At 40.1% G+C, this 22,695-nt stretch overlaps 1 protein-coding gene across 1 annotated transcript in view; it reads right to left on the reverse strand.

Annotated features, from left to right (window-relative positions):
- Window positions 1–401: 401 nt before the first annotated feature.
- fbxl17 (F-box and leucine-rich repeat protein 17) overlaps window positions 402–22,695 on the reverse strand; it is a 271,598-nt gene continuing 249,304 nt past the window's right edge. Inside the window, exon 11 of the mRNA XM_042487705.1 lies at window positions 402–2,631. Within this exon, the coding sequence (XP_042343639.1) occupies window positions 2,494–2,631 (138 nt within the window). The 3' untranslated portion in view covers window positions 402–2,493. The remainder of the gene's footprint in view (window positions 2,632–22,695) is intronic.

A 22,695-nucleotide genomic window follows, 5' to 3' on the forward strand; every position in this document is an offset into this window, starting at 1 on the left:
TGTGTCATGGTGCTCAACAGAAAAGACATTATCAATGCATGGGTATCTGTGGAAAACATCTTTATTTCTAACAATACAGAGGCTTCGGTGTGTCATACTTGCGCATTCCAAGGCCTTTGGTTGTGATGGAAAACATGCTGGTTTCCTTATTTGCATTTTACCTGAGCATACAGATGCAATCTGTGTTGAATTTAAATTTCACCACGTCTCTCATCATAGTCATTGTGGTCTTTGTGTTGAAATGCAATCGATGTGATAAAAAGTCCAGGAAAACATGCAAAAAAAAATGTTTAAGCAGTCCACAGATTATGTAAAATGAGTGGAAAAGTATTCCCCTGTCATTTTAAATATTCGCCTCCTGCCTCAATTCCACACATACAAAAGGAAAAGAGAAAAAAAGCTTGAAGTAGTAGTGTTTTATTCATCTTTATGTAAATCCAGTCATTTACGGTTGCCTTAACAAATCAGGAATCAAGTGTGTCAACATCTAGCAGAGAAGAAAGTGCATATGGGGATTACAAAAGAACAGAAACAGAACAAAAACAGGCCGAGGGAGAAACTCTCCATCGGTTAAAGTCTACAAATTCTGACAAGGGTAAAATGAAGGTGTTTTTAATTGTCTGAAATCTCTATGTGCTGTAGAAAGTTTACAGTTCTTCTCAAACCCTAAGCTCTGTAAGCTATTGTTCATGTCCAAGTGACAGTGTGTGGAGGCTGAGCCCAGAGCTGGTTCACACCATAGAAAAATACCCTGGTTATTTGCATTTTTAACTGTACACTATGACTTTCTATAGAATAGATGAAACGATCTGTCCTACCCGACTTCCACTGGCCCTGGTTATAGGCTCAAGCCAGTATTTTCTTTACATCCTAAACCACTAAGAAAGATAAATCCCTTGTTGCACTGCTACATAGCTAAAGTTACAAGTATATGCTCAAAAACAATATTACTAAGTAAATCCCACACAGTATTTATCTATATGTATATATCAGATCAAAGAATGGGAATATAGTATCAGATAAACTCAGATAAACATATTTCGTCAGTAAATTCTGGGTCGATTTCAGTTTCGCAAATTGAATGGCAATTACCTGCTAACCACTTAAGGCAACATTTCCTCTTACCTGTCATCACGGTGGTTGTGGGTAATATTTTCATAACATGACCCAGGGTTTTTAAGTAAAGGCAACTTCTATTTCAAGCACTGTTTGATTTCATTCAGTACTGACTCAGGGTGATGCTCAGTCAACCCTAAATCTACGCATGGCATCAAAAGACAGCATTGTTCCCGAGTCATACAGAGGCTCATTTCAACGTCAGGTCATCTGTAGATAATTTCTCTGTAGCTGAAAAAAATAAGGTGAGGATCAAAATGTAAACATGCAGGTTTTGAGAAGTAATCAATGCCGTTTTTCCAGGGGTTTGAATCTTTCTTCTGCACTGCGTCAATGTTCATATTGGGTCACAGCGAAGAGCTCTGTCCTTCAAATGGAGCTTCTTCAAACTTGTCAACACGTATGAGTCCACAAATGCCTTAAACACTACTGAACATCCAAGAAAGGAAAAAAATCTTCAAATTGGACAAAATAAATGTCACGAATTCCTCAAAATGCCTCAAGTGTGGACTGAATCCCTGGCAGTTCACTTTTCTTCCAGTCTGAAGTTGTAGGATGTCGTGTCCTGATATCCAAGTCTCTGCTTGATGTTGTGCGATCTCGCTGCAGCAATTGAATTCAGTTCAAAGGAAGTAAACAACGCAAAGGACCGTCACTGGTGCGATGCTCGGGAGTATCGGTTCCGGTTGGGAAATTCTTTTTTAATCCATTTTCATTAAAAACAATCCTCATCCGATCATCCCTGTATGTCTTTGATTTAAAGATGCATTCGTTTGGATCTTTTTCACGTCTTCAAAACCTCCCGACTCGACCCCCTTCCTCCTTGTGCATCTTAACCAACACTTAAAGTGATGCAGACATCTTAAAATGTATGAGGCTTAATACTCAACTGAGTAACTCTCACTTGAAGTAGATATCAAATAATACTTGCTGGTGCACTGCTTCGCACCAAAACAAACTAGTCACTCACGGTTCTGGCCGAAAAAAGTATATAGCATTGGATGTAATTGTACTTTTTGATAATGATGATGACACTTCAGTCAAATTGTTGATTATAACCTATGATTGGTAGAAAAATTATGTCTGACTTAATTACAAAATACCAAGAGGCCCATATTTTACTTAAATTATAAAAATGGGAAACTTGCTTCAAATGACACAGTTGACTGGACCTTTGTCTGAGAGTGTGTAGCTACATGTTCACATGCATGTTTGAACAGAAGATGAGAGGCAAACATGACTGAGCTGCAAATATTGTGTATGTGTCTGTACACCAAATGGGCCTCTGTGTAGCTATGTGTTTGTGTGTATATGTAATTTTGTGTGTGTGTGTGTGTGTTTGTGTGTGTGTGTGTGTGTGTGAACCACCAGCAGTAGCTACGAAGCGTTTGATGTGTTGGGGCTCCAGCCCATTTGATAAGCTCTCTCCAGGGTTCTCTTGCAATCCTGCATCACTGTGCTGAACACAATGTGAGGGTACTGGACCACCAGCCTCTCCACCGTCTCCTCGTTTACCTGCAAAACACGCATACAGACACACGCAGACATGCAGACATACATACACACACACATGCGCACACACACACACACACACACACACACACACACACACACACACACACACAGAGAAAGACAGACACTGTTAACATAATGGGCTAGTTACTGTCACTTTCATACCTCTCTCAGCGTCCTCTGACAATAACAGGAAGAAAGAATTTCATATTAAAAAGATGATCATTTTTGGAAAATGCCCCTTTCTTCCACCTTCAGACTTTGTCTCCCATTTTTAATGACCAGCATGAACAGGAGGAATGGTTAAAAGGGACCTATAATGCCAATTTTCAGGCTTGTATTTTGAGTTTCAAGTAGAACATGTTGACATGTTTTAGTGATTAAAAATAACAACACACTTTTTACACTGTCGCTGCTGGAACACCTCTACACAGCCTCTGTCAGAGAACAAAAAGTGCAGTGCGCACTGATTGGCCAGTGTTTGCGGGTCTTGCGCATCTCCGCACCCTCACTGCAGCCGGGGTATGACTGTAACAGTTTATAGCAGCACTTTTTGCCATTAAAAATCACCACTAACACAACCAGACAAACTTCAGGAGAAATCTAATCTAATAAACATTACAGCATTAGCAACCAAAATTACACGTTTCCCTGATGTAAGCATGTAGTCACACGTAGCAGTGTAACGGCAGTAAGGAATGACTGTGCATAACGGCTCTTTCTCCCATTAAAAATTACCAATAAAAGTTTCTATGCACAACCTGACACGTTCCAGCAGGAATATGATACGAAATCAGGGACAAATGTGAAAAGGTTTCTCTGATGGTTTTTAGCTACATGTAGCAGTGTACTGGCAGCTGGGAAATTACTGTAACAGAGGTTATCTGTACTTTTCAGCATAAAATATAACCAATGAAAGCTTCCAAACACAACTGAACATGTTCCAGTAGGATTATGATTCGAATGTGGGGATAAATTAACCACAACGTCAACCCGGTTGACAAGGTTCCCTGACGTTAGCATGTAGCTACGTGTAGCAGTGTATGTAATGTAAATACTTGCAGTAGCGTGCCTGGAGCATATAAAGAAATATGTCATGAGCTGACATCAGCTTGAAGCAAAAGTAGGAAAAATAGCTAGAAAGAGAGATTTCAGATATTCAGATCAGTCTAAAGCCTGAGACTTTTGCTTTTCATACGTTCACATCATTATTTGAAACTTGAGAAGCATATAAGGGCCTCTTTAAAGCTATTGTTTGTTCTTTAGTATTTATTAACATTGCAATATTAGTAAATTAATCTAGGTGAAAGAGTCATAATGTTAATTATTTCATAAATCAGGTCCTTTGTCCAACCCTACTTTAACACACTGAGCATTTCATGAGTCAACCAATCAAGCACTTTATTTCAGAATCATTCAAGACACATTTACTGCGATTCAGAGCAGATTTCCAGGGAGTCCTGGTGTATAAAAAGAGGCAATCAGCTTAAAACCAAATAAATGTAACAGAAATATTGCTTTAGGTCTAATAAATGCAGATTTCTAAATGACTTAATTTAAATGGAGTAATTTAAAAATCTGTCGACCGTTTCTGCATCGCCCCATGATGTCTTATTAAGATAATCAGAAACACAGATTGAACAGTTAGTGCCCCGTCAAAATGGCAGTATACCAGACTAATATGAAGAAAAAGCAATTTCTTGAGAGTATGCAGCGCGCACACATATGCACACATACACACCCAATTGGAGTATGGCGATGGGTTTAGCACCAGAGGACAGCTGAGCTCACAAGGCTAATGAGGCCTTCATGTTCTCAGAGGGCTAGAAAGACAAGCAGCTAATAGCACTTCTTTGCCAGTCTAACACTCTGTCAGACCGTCACCGAGAGCCAAGAGTGAGAAAGCCTGAGAATCTGACAAAGAGCAGAGGCAGCGTAACCCTGGAGACCTTGAGGGGTTAACCACAACCCACCCAGAACCAACCCCCGCCCACCCGCGAGCATGACACTTTCCAGGGGAAATGATGTATAAACACTCACACACATGTTGAGCACACAGTCATCCGTTGTTGCCAAAGCAGTGACAAAGTGTTTCACAGTTTTCCCCGAGCTCATTGCCCGAGAGCCCTTTGGTTTCTGTGTTTTCTGGAAGAAAAGTCTTGCTGGGTAAGAGTTCCCTGGCTCCTGCTCAGGTTATGATCTGCGTTGGTTGTCATTTTCAGTTTATTTCCTTTTTTTCTTCATTGAACACACTTATTTTAAGTGGTGGGTATCAGCAATTCCTGTCATTGTAATGTAGAGGAATTAAGAAAACAAATAGACAGATGGAGTCAGGACAGAACCAGCAGAATCACAGAGAGAAATAAGTGTGCATGAGCGAACAGACCACCGATGCTTCTCAGGTCACAGAGGGATGATGGAAACTTTGCACAGTGAAAGCGAATTCAAGAAAACGAAAAAGCAGCAACAGCCTTTCCTTTGATTGCTGAGGAAGAAACAGCGAGCCGGAGTTCGGGTGCTCGACGCCAACACACAGAGGCTTAACAGATTCTTTCAGGATACCGTAGATACAGAAAAAAATAACATAAAATCAAACCCAGAGGGTCAAAAAAAAATTTCTGATCAGATGCTATGAGAAAAATTCAGAGAATAAGTGCCAAAAACTGCCTCAGTTCTCTCTCCAGTCAGTGTCGGAGCAAGAGACAACAGAGACTGGCAGAAGGCTTTTAAATTTAAAATAATACTCTGACATCTCAGCCGCTGAAAGGTGAATTAAATTGGCAGATAATAGTGGAAATGAGGAAATTCCAGCAACATTTCCCATGCTGTGATCAATGATTCATTAGTAAAGCTGATGCATTAATAAAACAGTGTTTCAGGATATTGCCTTTAAGAATCCCCGTTATTATTACAGTACGAGATAATGTAACTATTCTGACTTCCAGACAGTTTTACAAAACAAACCACCATATTCCCTCTTGTAGTGAAAAGATAAAACTCAATAAGTGCAGCAGTAATGTGGACCGTACTGGTAGAAAACAGGAGGAAATGTTATTCTTAAAGTTATACACATACACATACACACACACACACACACACACACACACACACAGAGCATGAATGTAACAGTCAAGGAAATCCTGCAGAGTTCTTAATCTCTCGCCTATTCATGTAATCTACACAATTTTATGTGATTTACTAGCTGGGCCAATAGTAACCTGTGGAGTACATTATATGGGTACAATAAATGACTATACAGTCACCTGTCTTAAAACACATTTGTGCTTAAAGTATTTAAAGAGTTTAAATATTGCAGCCAAGTTTTTACCCTTGTCTACGTTGGAAAAGCGAGATGGAGGTGTGACAGATTTGACAAATACGTCATCACGTACATGACGCTTGCCAGTACAGCTTCCACTTATAAGATTTGAAAAATAGCGGCATTGAAACATAACAAAAAAACAACTAATGAAGAGATTTAGACAAGTTACAGTAACTTGTAGATAACTAATGTGCATTTTCATCGTCATATGGCTACATGTCTTCCTCCTCTATGGTTTAGCCAGACTGACACAGCTGTATTTTTTTTATTTTATTTTTTTACAGATGCCACCAGGCACAGTGCCAGGATTTTAATTTTGGGTGGGCAAAAGTAATTTTGGCAGGGCCTTTTCATTTCAGAGGTTAATACTGTTTGCCTCCCTTTGACCAAGTCCAACTGCTAGAAATGACTGAAATCATAATGTGGGAGGTGACTGGAACATCTGGTTGTTCATGGCTCTTTTTAAATCTTTTCCAACCTCCATACTGTGACGCGCATGCACACTCCCAACAGGCCTCAGCCAACATAAAAATGCTAGTTATGATTATCTCAGAATTCACACGATTGCAAAAAAAAAAAGAAAACAGATCGTCTTCACGTCATTTGGGGGAGGCCACTTCTGTTAGGCCCACCAACAATGTCACACCTGGCTGATGCACATAGTTTTTTTTTATATACATGCTTTGAAAAAAATGTTGAATAAATCCTGGCAAAGGCAACAAATCCAGTCAATTCTAATAATAAGCACCATTTCTCAGAAGCAAGGATTAATGCAGTATTGTCTTTTTTTTTTTTTTTACCTGCGTGTCAGACCAAAATACTGTCTTGAATCATAAATTTGGAGCTTTCTTAGTGGCTGTCTGGTCTGTCGACTTTTGGATCCTTTTCAACAAATTTAGTAACTGGCTTCTAATAGTGATCACTTGCTTTTGTGTAATGTTAGATCTCCCCTCACACCTGTTTTTTTTTATTATTACTAGTGTACTTTACTACTGGGCCAGATGTGAACTTTGGATGTAACGTTTCATGGTCAGTATCCTAAGCCCTAAGCCACCAGGGTGACCCAACACCTGTTTTACCTCCAGTCAAACACCTGCAGTTTGCCTGCAGAGATAGACGCAGGTTGCCTTCACAGATGACCAAAGCAGCAGCAGAAACACAGCGTCACTGAGGCCCCTAAGAGCTGCCACTACAGAGACAAGTTAAGTTTGTTATGACATATGGCTGAGCCTCATTAGCAGATAAAGTGACGAACCCCTGATTGCCTTCATAACATATTATGCTATATTCTTGAAAAGAGAATGAAACATCCCCCAGCTCGTTAATCAGGGCTTAATTACAATTAAAACTGATCTAAAGAATAGACCTGTCAAACTGATGGGAGGCCATAACATTCATTAATGCTAATTTAGTGCAGCTCCACTTGCTGAGCAAACACGGCACGCACAAAATGGCTCCCAATCAAAACGCTGAATCATTTTCTAATTGCTGGTTGCGGCAACGCTTAATGTTTGAGTTGCAACAAGATCACTTTGATGAAAATCATGAAAAGAATAACTATTGCACTGACCTGTGTTGCTCTTGTTGATAGTACTGCATGTGCAGAAAAAAGGACTCATAAAACATGAGTGTTTTTATGTTTTTTTTAAGTTTGGGAATGTAACTGCTGTCGCATACAACAGGCATCAAATGACTGTAATTCAAACATCTTATTTCTATTATTATTACTATGCCAATCAAGCTTGAAGTAAAAAGATTTTCTATCAATCAAATCCAAGCCAGTATAAATTTTAAATGGTTACAACAGCACAGAAACGCCTTGTACCTGGTTTGATTAATTGGCATCTGCCTACATTCATTTTTAAAACATTTTATTGCCAGTGGATAGAAAATCTTGTTGACAGAAAATCAGTTGACAGAGGCATTTATGCATCGCAGCATCCATTAACTTTCCTCCACTGAGTTACTGTAAATCTTTTCCGGCCTAAAAACAACAGCCTTTTGTAAAAGAAATCGGCTCTCCTTGCGAGTTCCCAGAGTTCACAGCTACGACCCCTCTTCCAGAAACAAGCCTGTGTGCCCTGTGCATGGCTTTGTGGTATGCTGAATGACATCACCACACCTGCTCGGTATTTGCGGCTCGGAGCTTATGTTAGACATGAAGGTCACACCGAACGCTGTGGGTAACCGGCTGGCAGCAAGGGAAGTCCTCTGGTTACAGCAGTTTCACCACTGATTTCTTGAAAACTGGTGATTCAGCTGTTTCCTCCTGGAGTGAAATTTTCTTACTGGGCAAAACTGTGCTTAAAGATATTTAGTTGCTAGGCAACATAAGCTTAAAAATGCTATTGAAAAGCGCTGGGGCATCTGGTGTCAGGAATGGTGCTTTAGATATATAGCTCTGGAAGGGAGTCTTTTTTTTCGTCATGCAGTCCTCATCCAGTGTACTGTACTGTACAACCCCTCCTCCCAACCTGCTGCCAAGTCTGTAGGAGAGCCATATGATAGAGCATACTCACTACTCACTGATGATTCTAATCTTTGAGAAGCATCTGGGAGCGCAGCCACAGCTATCTGGAGCGAGGCCTATACTTATGATATTTTCCCCCATTTTAACTTCAAAGATGCGGCCTTGTAGATCTAAGCGCGGTGTAATGCATGCTGACGGGTAATGTGCCGTTGTCAGGGTTTACAAGAGGGCGAGAGAGGGATGAGGGGGAAAACAAAAAGATGCATGTCTGATATGCTGCTCAGCAAAAAGGCAGCTTTTATTTGAACATGCTGTAAAGTAAACGTGAATCATGGTTGTGTGTGTGTGGGTGTGTTAGCGGCTGTTGACAAGCGCTCCTCTACTTTAACATGCGACGGCTGAAGGTAAATGACGGCATGTTCTCCAGCTGACCTCTGCTCTTTCCTAGAGTGCTCTTATGTGCTATCTTTCTTAACAGTGAGCTTTTTCCTTTAGGTTCGTTCCTCTGATGCAAATGCACTCTATCACCACGTAAAATATACATTTACCACAAGAGCTGGGCCTTCCCCTAGTAAGCAGCGCAGTAAAACACGTCGTAAAGATGACTAATGCAGCAGCAGTTCACATTCGCAGTGGGAAAAAGAAGAACAGGGCCGTAAATCGATAATCAGATACACAAACACGAAGATGCATATCATATTAGACCGGCGTGGTGAGAACACCCTGCGAGTGCTCCTAGCAATCAAGGGAGGGAAATGGAATAAAGAGAGAGGGAAGGAGTTTAGGAAATAGAAGGCTGAAAAGGAAAACGACCTCCACTCTTGTTGAATATATCGAACCCACTGAGTGCTACAGCAACAATGACAACCGAACACTGACTTCAGAATTGAATTTAAATTCATGCAGATACATGAAAACAAAGATATGTTCAGTTATCCTTTTTTAAGATGAAAAATATGGATTTTTTTCTTCAGCGCTGCCTGCATTAAAGTTTTAATTGTGGGATTAAGGTCCATACAGTAATGTTTTTTGTTTTTTTTTTGAAATCACATAAATCGTCAGCTACCATTCCTGTCTTTAAGAGGCTGTACCAGGCTATTAATGCATTTATTTTAAGTTAGTGCGATTATACTGGCATCATATGAAACGAGTCAAGGCAATCTGGTAAGAACTGCTACTGTTTTGAAATACAAAATAATGGAAACAAACATGATTAAAAAATAATATTAATTTCAATAAATTATAGAAATTCTGCGAATACTTAAATACTTTAAAAATGAATCGCTTGACAGCCCTACTTTTTCTATAAAAAAATGTCCCTATTTCTTTTTATTTTCGCTGTATTTTCATTAAATTTAGCCAAGGTCTGCAGGGTTCTTTTTTTATTCTTTCCCCACATTTTCTTTGGCCATGTGGCAGCCATCGCTAGTCCTAGGCCCATAAAGAGAGACAAATACCCCCCGTTCCCTGTCTACTCCCATGTAGAGAGTGTATCAGTCAACCAGTAAATACATTTGGGGTAAATGTTTAAAAAGCCTGTTTAGGCAGCAGAAGAATGCGGTGCATCAGGTCTTAGTAAAAGGCAGCTTAAACAAGTCTGGATTTAAACAGGCCAGATTTATAGCCTTCTTTAAACTGCTCAGAGGAAAAGCCCCTGTTGTAAAGTTTCTAAACGAGTGACTGGACAACTGAAAGATAGTTCTCCGCCTCTGATAAGAGGGCGAGGAAGGAGGGAGGGAGGAATGAATGGAAAAGAAAAGAAAGGATTTCAGGAGTGTAGGGACAGAAAAAGAGGTCGCCACAAACTTATTCTGAAGGATTCAATATTTCTAAATGAACTATCGATGCATTGGCTCAGAAGCTTAAGGAATAGACTGCTCTTTACCGAGGAAAGCCTGAGCTCAAACATTTTGATTTTGTCTCTGAAAGCCAAGCGACCCTCACAGAAATCTGCAGTGCATGGCTCTGAATGTGCTTTTCAAAACCAGGTCAGGCACCGCTTGCGACAACTGAGGTCTGGTCCCGCTCACACACCCTCATCCCTGCACAATATCAGACAGCAGCAGAACTGAAAAGCAGGGTGTCAGCGCGTACGCTCACACACGGAGGAATGGGGCTCAACTGAACAGGGTCAGAGAAAGAGGTTCTGGAGGCCAGGTTTGTAAACCCCACACTCCATCACGCGTGACAAAGGTAACTAAAGGAATGTGTATAAGGCTCAGCCCAATCCCTCTTTCTACGCCGGCCTTCTTATCTCTGCAGACTGGAGGAAAACATTCCATAACTCAAGAGGCCTCACACAATTTATTTGTTAGTCTCGGCAGAGCACTATCACAGCTACATCTATTAGGTAGAACTGAAATAAAAGCTAATTAAAATGGGAAGTGTGGTGGTGACCCGGTGAACCAACAAGCCCTCGAGTAAGATTTGGTGCGCTGCCAGCAATCATGCTAAAAACCGTCCATTTCTGTTTCATTTAAGACTTGAAATTTAGTGCTATAAAGCTGAAACGTTCCAAACCACAGCATGAAATTATGCTGTAACTGTCTGTAGTGAAGAAAAGCAAAGTCACCAGAACCACAATTAGCATTTACAAATAAGATACAGCGAGTTATATATTATCATATGATAGATTTATTCATATTTTTGCCATATATATCTAGATATAATATCATCCAACTGGAATTACTGCCTCACGGTTGTATGTTTTTAACAACCAGTCAAGTTTTAGCTTACATCCATGTCTGTCCATATCTCATATGTAGCCATGACTGTGGTAAATGCATCAAATATGGATGTTGCTGTGAAGAAGCTATAAATTCTAAAACATGGACGCTTCACACACATCTTCAACCGGGCAGCACCGAAGACCAACAAATCTGCACAGTTTCAAAGTGCACCCAAAAGATAAATGTCACCAATTCAGCATCCGACCAAATGTAATGTCATTTGCAGCACATTATGAAATTAACCTTTGACCTTTTGGATATGAAATATCATTGCTTTATTACTCCAACATGTTAGACATTTGTAAAATTTTGTGGTAATTAGTGTATTAATTCTTGAGTTATCACCAAAAACATGCTTTGACCACCCAAACCTAATCAGTTCATCCTTGAGTCCAAGTGGACATTTGTACCTCCTGAGATATTTCATTCAAAAGAATGGGACGGATAGAAGGTCACAGTGACCTTGAACTTCAGTGCTTGAATAATGTTGATGCTATATTGGAATTTCTATCTTTGAGACAGTACCTTGAAGGTAACAATAATAGATATAATTTTCAATGTTACAGGGAAAAATTGATGATCACAATGTGTCCAGCCATGGCTGTCACCGGCACAAAGGCATCGTAAAATGCAGGATACCAAGCTCTAAGGTAAAGGTCCTCACATGCCCACTGCTTATTATTTCCAAGTTACCAAAATCAACGATCTGAAATATTTTGGATCAAAATTATGTGCAGTAATCAGGTCAAGGTAAGTGCACAATCTACTTGTGTGGGTCAATATATCTGATACCAGAGAGGATCTAAATGGACTCTATTAGCTCTGATCATGAAATATTTGGTTTTTGAAGGGAGATGGAAGACTGAACTGTAAAGTAGTCTGTGTGAGTGGACAATATATTGACTCTGTTTTGGACTTACTGTCCTCAAGTCCCTTTCAAGTAGCTTTTATTCATGAACAATATATTATTTATGATTTATATCTATTAATATTAATTTATTCAATTTGGGTTTTGATGGATTTTCCAAGAGTCTGTTTTTTGGATTAAATCCAAAGTTTCAGCCCAGTGAAGACCTCTTCTCGAAGATTTTTTACCAAACACAGAAATGACAAATAGATTTGGAATAATAATAAAAATAAATCCAGTTGTTCAAGTTATAGACTTTAGTAGCGAAAAACTTTTAATATGCAGTAATTAAATTGATCACACCGTTAAACGCACACAAAGGGAAACACAAAGAGGCTTTGAGACAGAGTGACAAACTCAGAGGGACAATAGAGACATAGATGGTGTGCTCATGTTCCTACAACAGGGACTAGATGGGGTCATATATTGTTGTCACCGGAGGGAGTACGATAAGATAATAACAGACCTGTTGAATGCCCTGAAAACCAAGAACATGTCTGCCTCTTCAAATGGCAAACAGCACAATATAGTCAGGTGGGCGCGCAAATGCGCACACGCATGCGCACACACACACACACACACACACACACACACACACACACACACACACACACACACACACACACACACACACACACCTCATGAAACTATAGGAACAAATTCCAGAGCAGCTTACTGGAGGTCAGACACAAGCATAATTCCTCAAGTAATCACAACAGAGCTACTGTGTTTAATGTTTTGCCTCGCATGACTCCTTTGTTCTTCAGGAATAAATAAAAAATGAGGACAGCTTGACCCTGTCCTTTTCAAAGAACACCATGATACAAAATTCATGGTGACTCTTTAGAGCGAGGAGAGCTTTGGATTAGATTTGTGGACTGGTCAGAGTTACATACAATACACAGTGATCTCCCCTCTGTAGGCCTAATGTGTGAATGCCAACCACACTGGAGTGATTATTCTGAAATATGGGATAATTCGGAATAATGAAATGCAATAATCAAAGACTTTTTTATATTTAAAAGCTCAAAGAAAGACAAAGATTTAACTGTCAAGCACAAATCTTGACAAGATGATATATCTGATTCTCTTTTTTTTTGTTCAAGGGTGAAAATTGTTCTTTTTCTCACTGAGCAGCCACAGGTCACAGGAACACTATTTATGGCTGCACACTATGTCTCTGCAAAAAACAGCAAAACTTATTCAAAGCTTTCACATCCATTGGCTATTTTGCTTCCAATCAATTACAAAGCCCGACATCAATCAGAGGCTTAATCGATTCCCAGCCCAAAATTTCCCAAGCTTGACTGGGTGTATTAAATTTGCACAGACACAACATTCAATGGGAGGGGGGGGGGGCTTCATTGTCATTAGCATTAAATAGCTAATTCATCACCAGCACAGTGAGACACTGCGCCTGCAGGCTAAAACTGCTCTGTGACCTCCTGCTGTCTCTCTCAATGTCTGAAGGAAGGAAAAACCGTATTGAGCCAGACGTTAGTTATTGCCCAAAAACATATCAGGATTGGCAAGTCTGAGCATCCAGGCCACACTGAGTCGTGTCTACTGTCTGTCCATGACTCCATGAGATTATGTTGACCTCCGTTGTGATGAGTAAACAGCGCTGGATGAGGGAGGAAGAGGAGAAAAAAAGGGGAGAAGGCGGAAAGACAAGACAGGGGGGCAACTTGAATGTACTAATTGAATGAACAAAAGATGTGAGTGGCATCAAAAATTCACAACAACCTTGGCTGCCCTTGCTTAGAGAAGGGGAAGAGAGGGAGAGGCAAAAAGAGGGAAACAGGGTGAAAAATAAAGTGAGTACGAGGTGCAGAGGTGTGTCTGGTGAGTGGCACCCCATTACGATGGCTATCAGCCCAGTCAATTTAAACTGTTTGACGAGTAAAATAAATTGTTTATAGGTACAATTCATAGTCAGTGTATTATATACAGCAGCTCGCAATCACACGGTTTGCAGAAACAGACAGGGTGTGCACCCCACAGTTCAGCATTACCATGCTTTATAGAGGGGTTGACATCAAAACATATTTTAGCCGTTTAAAAAAACAGCTTCCTAAAGATTACTATATCCGTATAAATGTATACTGTATTGAGAGTGTTTTCAACATGAAGTTTTGTTTCAGTGGGACTGTGTAACAGCAGACTTTCTGACCTAAACAGCTGACTGGCGGCAGATAAGAAATGTAGTGCCAAAGGAAAAGGCTGTGTGAGAGGTAAAGCAGTAAAAATACTCTAAATGCAGCACCACTTAGACTGATTTTTTTTTTAGGTAGGCCTTTTTTAAGTTAAAATACCTTTTGATAACAACCCCTGTGGGTTGTGCACCCCATCTGTTTCTGAGAACCGGAAGCACGCCGATGGCCAGCTACTGTAGATGATACAATGACACACATAAGTATCTCATACAACTCCACTTCAAAATCCCTAATTATCCCCTTAAACTAAACTATGAACAGGAATGTCAGACACTGCAATGTTAGTTATTAATGTAGGTATAGGTAGCGGAGTAAAAAAATGGTAAATTAAAGCTATGGTGACACGTGTGCCCGCAGCAGCTCTTGTACTTCATGGCATCCCTGCACAAGTCAGTGCCACACTACGGCCACCACAGTAAAAAAAAAAAAAAAAAAAGTCTGGACACGCCACTGACGAGGTGGAAAGAAATGTACGTGTGTATGTGAGTGTGCGCCAGGTGAGGTCAGGTTTACGTGTGTGTGTGTGTGTGTGTGTGTGTGTGTGTGTGTATAGGTTTTTGTTGAAGGGCATTTCTGAGATTCCCCTCAGACACTCAGTGAACTCTGACGATGTCTCACTTTATTTCACCCGCTCTCCTTCACTGTCCCTTGCTCCTGCCCTTTTGAAACAAGATGAAGGGATGATCAGGAGGCGGCTTCAGTTAAGACCGCCAATCAATACAGCTCTTCTGTGTGGGATGAGACTCCCAAGATTACACTGAAAATCACAAATAGCAAATGACTCTTTCAAACTACTTTCTCGACTTTGAACATTCAAGTCGGACCAAAGCCTGGAAAATAGGAACCAGAGAACCTGGCCGTCTCGCACTTGATGCTGCTGCGCATGCAGTATCTTCCTCCTAATTCCCTCTCGCTTTAGCAGCCTTTACACTAAGAATCCCTGCCGTTCACAATAACAACACTCATCAAAGAAAGTTTTGCCCAACTCCCAAACTCTCATTTCCTAAACGAGAGTTAAAAAGCCTCCTAACTCTTCACCATACTTCATCTTTGTTTTCCTCACTCCAAACCTCCAGGCCCTGAACAATTAGGCCCTTGTTTATGTCTGCAAATTGCTGTGCCGTGCCTATCTGTGTATAGTCCCCGGCAGCTGGATGCACCAGTGGAACGACTATATTGATTGGGATGTCTGTTCTTTTAACAAGGTCTGTCTGGTTGCTCTATCTGGGGGTGCAGCAGCGCTCATACCTGTTCCCCAAACGCCGCTCCACCTCAGTTCAGGTAATGGGCGCACACTTCAAAACTGCTTACACAAAACACTTTTTTCTGAGGGGCCATTTGTAAAGGGAATAGCCAGCGCTCATTCTATTGTTTCCTTTTATCTAATTTTCCTTTTATTTTCTCTCAGTTTCCATCATTCGTTAAATCCTTCGCTTATTTTTTTTCTTCCTCAAGGCCAGCCTTCATTTTACTCTCTCTTCTCCTCCCTCATCTCCTCCATTACTATGATAACTCTTACTCTCTCCACCAGCTGTCCCTGAAGGGGCCAGCAGCAGTCAGTGTCATTATTTTCCTAGTCTGGCTTCATGCTGACGGTGTGAGTTTGCTACCCCCTCCATTTCACAAGCTGGACTACCCATTTGTTTTTACTCTAATGAAGTAGTGGATAAGGAGTGGGGAAAAAAGACGGTAGATGAGAAGAAAGGTGAGGAAGGTGGACAAGAGAAGAGACAAGAGAAAAGGGAATGGACAGGAAAAGAAGCAGATGAGAGGGGAAAAAGAGGTGCATTTGAGCTATGACAGAAAGAAAACATTCCACTGAGGCTGAAAAAGATCAAATCCCCAGAGTGATACATCACCGGAAAATGACAGCTCTGAATGTTCACAGCAGCCAGAGGGCCCATTACAGAAAACAGCAACTTAACACATGTAGGAGACATATGAAAACAGTGTCAAGCACAATGAGTTACACTGTACAGGATGAGGCGACACAGTGTGTTTCTAAGTGGTGAAAATGTAACTAAGTACATTTACTTAAGTGCTGTAATAAAGTATGGATTTGAGGTGCTTGTACTTTACTTGAGTATTTTTTTTTCATGACACTTTATACTTTTACTCCACTACATTTCAGAGGGAGATATTGTACTTTTTACTTCACTACATTTATCCAACAGCTTTAGTTACTTTACAAATTAAGATTAACATAAGATCTGTTTATAAAATATAATGTTTTATTATAAATCAAATTACAAAACAATTAATACAAGTACAACTGCTATGATTAGTTACCAATCATTCGATTCAAAGAAAACTAATTTGAGGTTTGGGGGTGTTATATATATATATATATATATATATATATATATATATATATATATATATATATATATATAAAATTTTGAGTTTGGGGATTTTTTTGCTGTTTTTAAATAATTTGAGTTTTGAGGTGTTTTTTCTTTTTTTTCTTAGTTTCTAATTATGAGGTTTTATGTTTTTTTCTGCATTGGGTACTTTTACTTTAATACTTCATGTACATTTTTTCCTGATTATACTTACTTTTTTTCTTTAGTACCATTTACAGTGGATGACTTGTACTTGTAACAGAGTGTATTCACAGTCTGGTATTAAAACTTTTACTTAAGTAAAGGATCTGAATACTTTCTCCACCACTGGTATTTCTACACAAATCAGTAAGGCAGCTGGATCTCTGCGTCTGGACACTTGTCTTAACTTTGTGGTTAGCCAAAAAAAGCTATAAATGTTACAGCATTAGCATTTGGTGAGTTTGGCATGTTTATGTGCGTTTGTGTTTCAGCGTCTCCATGTCTGCTCGGTCCAGTGGGCAGAATACTGTTACTACATCGCTATCATTTTAGCTGAAAATGACCTCTGACGCCAGCGCACTGAGTTTCACCACTCAAAAGCACAGCCTGGATTAATACATAATGTTCCATTGTGTTTGTGGAAGTGTAGAAAGATGAATTCCCCCCACAGAGAGGACCAAAACATTTAACAGTAGACTCGCTGGAGAGCCGGGCTTTTCTGTGACACACGCATTGACATATGTGCTGCCGCCAAGCAAAAAGGATCCGTTATTCTGAAGATTAAGGCACTTTTTCCTTGAGTCTTTCAGCAGAATACTTCAAAAGACTGGCACGGCGTTGTGGCTGAAAGAGGACGAAATGAATTGATTTGATTATTTTTGGGTGAGTCTGGATCAATCGCATTCTTTCCCCTCGTCAGAACAGGGTCGTTTGGCCCCGAGGGCAGAGGGGTGTAATCATTTGAGGCAGGCTGAGCACGCCATTTGCCCAAGCCTCGAGGGGTTTTGATTTCAATGCTCCATTATAAGCCGTGTTAACAGCAAATAACATAAATTCCTCACGGAGAACACACACTGTTACACACAGACATGTCATATTTGGGCATGTATAAACACACTGAGACACAAAGAAAATCCTTCAAACTGACAAGAAAGCAAAAAAGTCAGTGGCACACATTTCTTACAATTAAAAACGTATATCACCAATGACTGAAAGGAGATCTAAATAAGAAAATATTCTGACAATCAAATAGACTTCACTCAGATCTCTGCTTGTGTTACATCTGTGTTTGTACAGAGTTTAAAAAAAAATCTGAATTTCTTTCTATCACTCCAAATGGCAGTGGACACAAAATTCAGGCAGCCTGGCGGTAAAATGTATACAGTACGGAAGCACGTTTGTATAAACTGTGACGGAGGAAATCGATCCTTCACACTGCTCCACATGAGGAGAGCCAGATGGATCCTGTTAACAGTTCTTAAATGAATTCTACACTTTCTAAGTCCTGTGACATTCAGGGAAGCTGTTACATTAAAATTCCCAGCGTTTTGACAATTCCAAACAAATTTACACAGGCCCCGAGCCGCGCTGCCGAGGCCGATGGCTGACTGGGTTGTCCGCACTGTGTGTCAAGGTTATCACAAGACTGTATTTGTCTAAGACTGACAGAACCCAGTCTGAAACCTTACTCCAGATCAGTTAGTGTGGGAGGAAGCTTTCTGAAGGGAGAAGGGGGAAAAAGTGAGGGAGCGTGGAGACGACGAAATAGAAACCATGATTTATTTTAAATAGCCAAATGCAGACTGCAGAAGTTACCTGAACATCTGTAAGACAGACATGCTGAGGCTGGCCTTAATGCTGATTAGGGAAAGGCTGAAGACGAGGAGTGTTTCTTACTCAGATGTTTTTTCACTTGCCAGTTTTTTCTTACCTGTGTTGCTGTTATTTGTACTAAATTCCTGCAACATACACATCCTGAAGCAAAACCAAGCAAAGTCCTTGTAAGGAAAATATTAACTGTGGAATATTTGCAATATGTCTAGAACACTGTCAACACAGCTCTCACAAGGAATAACTACATGCCAAAGCAGACCACTATGTGTAAATGTATATAACAATTTATTTTTCAAAATGAAAACATTCATGGTTGTATGCAAAGCAAAATGACATGAGGTTGGAGCCGCTGTCAATGGCCCCCTTCACTACAGCGTGCTGGCCTGGACAGTAAATGGCTGATGGGTAAATATTGAGATGGTTTCTCAAGTGTGTGGATCCTGGGGCTGAGCTAAACAGATGGAGGCTGTTTAGGGTCAAGCTAAGAGTGTTGAAGGCCCTGACACACCCAGCCGACGTTGGCTGTTGGCCAGTGTTGGCCGACAGTGATCATCTGTCGCAGTAGTTTTTGTGATGCGACCCACATCGGTGGTGCTCGTCAGCCCTCGATGGCTTTTTTCAGGCTCATTCATCATGTTACATCTGTGACAGAGACGGTGAAGCCCGTCTGTGAGTGAAATCAATCAATTCAGAAAGTAAGGAAAGCAAACAAACAGCGAGAGTGCGTGAGATAAAAAAAAATAATAATAAAAATGCTATATTACGTAAAATTAGGTTTTTAGCAATGGAGCTCCTCAGTAGAAATAGTTGTTTGTGTTACTGTTCGCTGGCACACAGTAAATACGCTTTGTTCTTTCAACATTGTGTTGTATTGTTAATTTGCTAACTGGCTAACAAGCATCTTGAATCTGTCCTGTCAGACTTCTGGTTTCCCTTTTTGAATAACAAATACAAATGTTTTGCAGTATGTGATATTGCAATAACATGTTATGTGTTATATTGTGATTTACTACCTTTTTTAAATAGCACATTAAGGGGAAAACTTTGTCAACATCTATTTTTATCTAGTAAGAAGTACCAAAAGTTTCATTTGAATTTGCAGTATTACCAATTTATATAATAAAATCCACACCTTAACATGAGGCAGTTAGTCTTCATTGCAGCTAGTTCTTTGATGTCGGTTTAATGTGTCCATCAGGCTCAATCATAAGAAAATACCATCAAACTCTTAAGAATGCTTTCTCTGTAAAGTAGTCCGGCTTGGAATTCCCTCCTGTTCTTGTGTCATGTTTAATCAGAGAATGTGACCATGATAAAGTTCTTGAACAACCTAAGAGTGCAGAAGAAATATGCATTGCACTGAAGAAGTACTGTTGACCTTATATGTTGGCCATTCACGCTGTCAACTCTAGACTGTGGAAAGAAAGAGACAAGCGGATGCATGGAGAAAGTAACGCCTTCCATCTGATTTTAAACAATGGAGAATTTAATAAAACCAGGCATGAGAAAAAAAAATTCAAATGGATTTGTCAACATAAAGAAGAGATGCCATTGCTGAGAGAAATCTAAAGTTAAGTAATTTGCACAAGACTTTCATTATGTGGGAACCTTGTGGAATTGAGAGTTATCCCCCAGCTTCTGCTTTTTCCCAGAACTGCATTAAGTGCAGAGATGAGATTAGTTTGCCCTGAGATTGAATTGGACATGCCTCCACATTTTACTGCTGTGATACACAAATAAAGCATGATACAACATTGCTAGAGGCTGAAATGTCAAATGCAAACCAGAAATAAAATCACAACCAAATTGAATGTGCTGTGTGTAGTAAAAACAATTTTGCAAAGTACTTGAAAATATTGATTTGGTTCATTTAAGAAATGCAGCATGCAACATAGATTACACCCAATGTGAAACATTTCAAATTTTTCCCCATGCCATGGTCAAAGCACTTCTAATTGGTGCAAAAAGGACTGTGAGTGTGTAGAGTGTAATTTGATCAGATTTTAGAAGTCACTTGACTGCCTGAAGCAACACAACGTGAAGCAGCAGTGTGGCCGAGGGGTTGAGGCGCAGGAACAGAAAAGTCACGCACTTATATTGGACAACAGCCAATAAAAACCCTGTCAAAGTGACCCTGATAAGGATATTGAACAGCCCCTCACTGCGAGTTGTTTTAGAAAGGAGTGTCAGCAAATACGTGCAATGTAAAATATCAATCAAAAAAACATCAAAGTTCTTATCCAGGGTTCCTACAGCTGAATGCAAATTAGATTTTAGACTTTTTAAGATGTTATTTAATGCCATTCAGAGTTAATTTAATTGGTGACTCTAAACTGTCTATAGGTGTGCTTATCTGTCTCTATGTGCCAGCCCTGCAGTAGTCTGGTGACCTGTCCAGGGTGTACCGCACTTCTTGCCCAATGACAGCTGGCATAAGCTCCAGCCCCCCTGCGACCCTTGAGAGGATAAGCAGTTACAGCTAATGAATGTATTTTCTGTCATGACAGAGACAAGTGTATACCAGGATTGGGAAATACCTGGTGTTTGTTGACAAAGTTTTCTTGGCCATTTTGCGTTTCTCACTCTGAATGTGTGGCTCAATCTTCCTGATTCCCATCATGCCAAGTTTGATTTTTTTTTGTTTTGTTTGGGGTTTTTATGCATTAAAAGCCTTGTACGCATTGCCTTGTACTGGTTTCACACATGGTGCAAAATCTTGGTCAAATTGCCAATTTTTGTTGAATTTGCACTCCCCCATGTCGTTTACGACACAGTGACAGCAGGATAGCAGACAGTGGTTACCCTGCTTTGAGCATCCTGACTGGAAACTAAATGTGTTGTTGGTTCTCCTATTTTGTTCTGTGACACATTTAATGAGAGTTGCATTCAGTAAATTATTTCAAAAAGTTGATGTTCCCAGTTATTTCGGATTTTATAATGCCATTTGTAAAATCCTACTTTCCATTTCTAGGCATTTTTAAATCATTCACAAGATTGATTAAAGAAATTCTAAAAACAAGTAAGCCCATTTTTTAGATTATGAATTAAGTGCATTTTTGTAAAAATTGTGATGAAATGTCAGAGAGAAAACAAGCACAGATCTTAAGCTGAGGCAAGTGAAGAATCACAGGAGGAGAGCAGAAGGGGCCGTAGGAGGTTTGAAGGATAGAGGCGAGGAGAGAGATGCAAGTATGAGGCAAAGGGGAGAAGGCAGAGCATAGTCACCGCTGCCCCTGGGCTGACTCGTAGATAACCACAATTCTCTACCTCTCACCTTTTTACCTCTTTAACTCGCTCTGTAGCTCTCATTTTCACCGTGACCTCAGTAATAATAACCAATTTCAGTTTATTTGTTTCCCTCTGAGCGAACTTGGTATTGCCCCCATTCCTCTCGCCCTCTCCTCCTGAAAACTCACTTCATCTACTGTAACTCACTTTCACGTCGAACATAATAGAGGACAACAACAACATCAACAACAACAACAACAAAGAAAGTAACTGCTGTGGGCTGGTCTTTTTCCCTCACGTGCCTGACCAATCTTCACCAGTCCTCCGAGCTCATTTGCAATGCTGAACACAGTGGTGGGTCTCAAAACAGTGAAAACACTGAAATGGGTGAAGGGGGCAAGCATGCAGTGAATTAATTCTGTGATTCAGAGCCAATAACGTACCTGACCTTGTAAACTGTCAAACTCTTCTCTCTGCTCGATTCACACTCCATTACAACTCTAATAGCGCCAATTACAGCTTTATTTAGCTCTGTCATCCCCAAATTCCCCCCTCAGAGCAGAGGGAGAGTAATTATTTATCTTTCCATCCTCCAGGCTAAATTATGAGTATGAATATCACATCTGAAGAGAGCGATGGAAAGATAAATAAGGGCAGAGGGACGAACGAATTTGTTCATTGAGGAGGTCACGAGCATGGACGCATATGGCGGAGAGAAACTAAGAAAAATTGTTATTCCAGTAAAGATGTAGGTCATTCCAGAACAGATTTTTATTAGCATGGCTGTAGATATCGATTGTTGGGTCAGTGAGTCGGAGCAGCAGGAGGAGAACTAAATGAAAATGGAATCTAAGTGATCACCTGCTATGTAATGCAGTTATTCTTTATTACTCCAAGATAAATATGATAGATACACATTCACGTCTGCAATAATGTGAATTGAGTACGCCGCTTCATCACTGAGACCTTACATATGGGGTCACTGTCAGATCCTCATACGTTTTAATTTCATTACAGCATAAATAGATAAATATGATA

The sequence above is a fragment of the Plectropomus leopardus genome, chromosome 6, assembly GCF_008729295.1.
Source record: "Plectropomus leopardus isolate mb chromosome 6, YSFRI_Pleo_2.0, whole genome shotgun sequence".
In the NCBI taxonomy this organism is placed as follows: Eukaryota; Metazoa; Chordata; class Actinopteri; order Perciformes; family Serranidae; genus Plectropomus; species Plectropomus leopardus.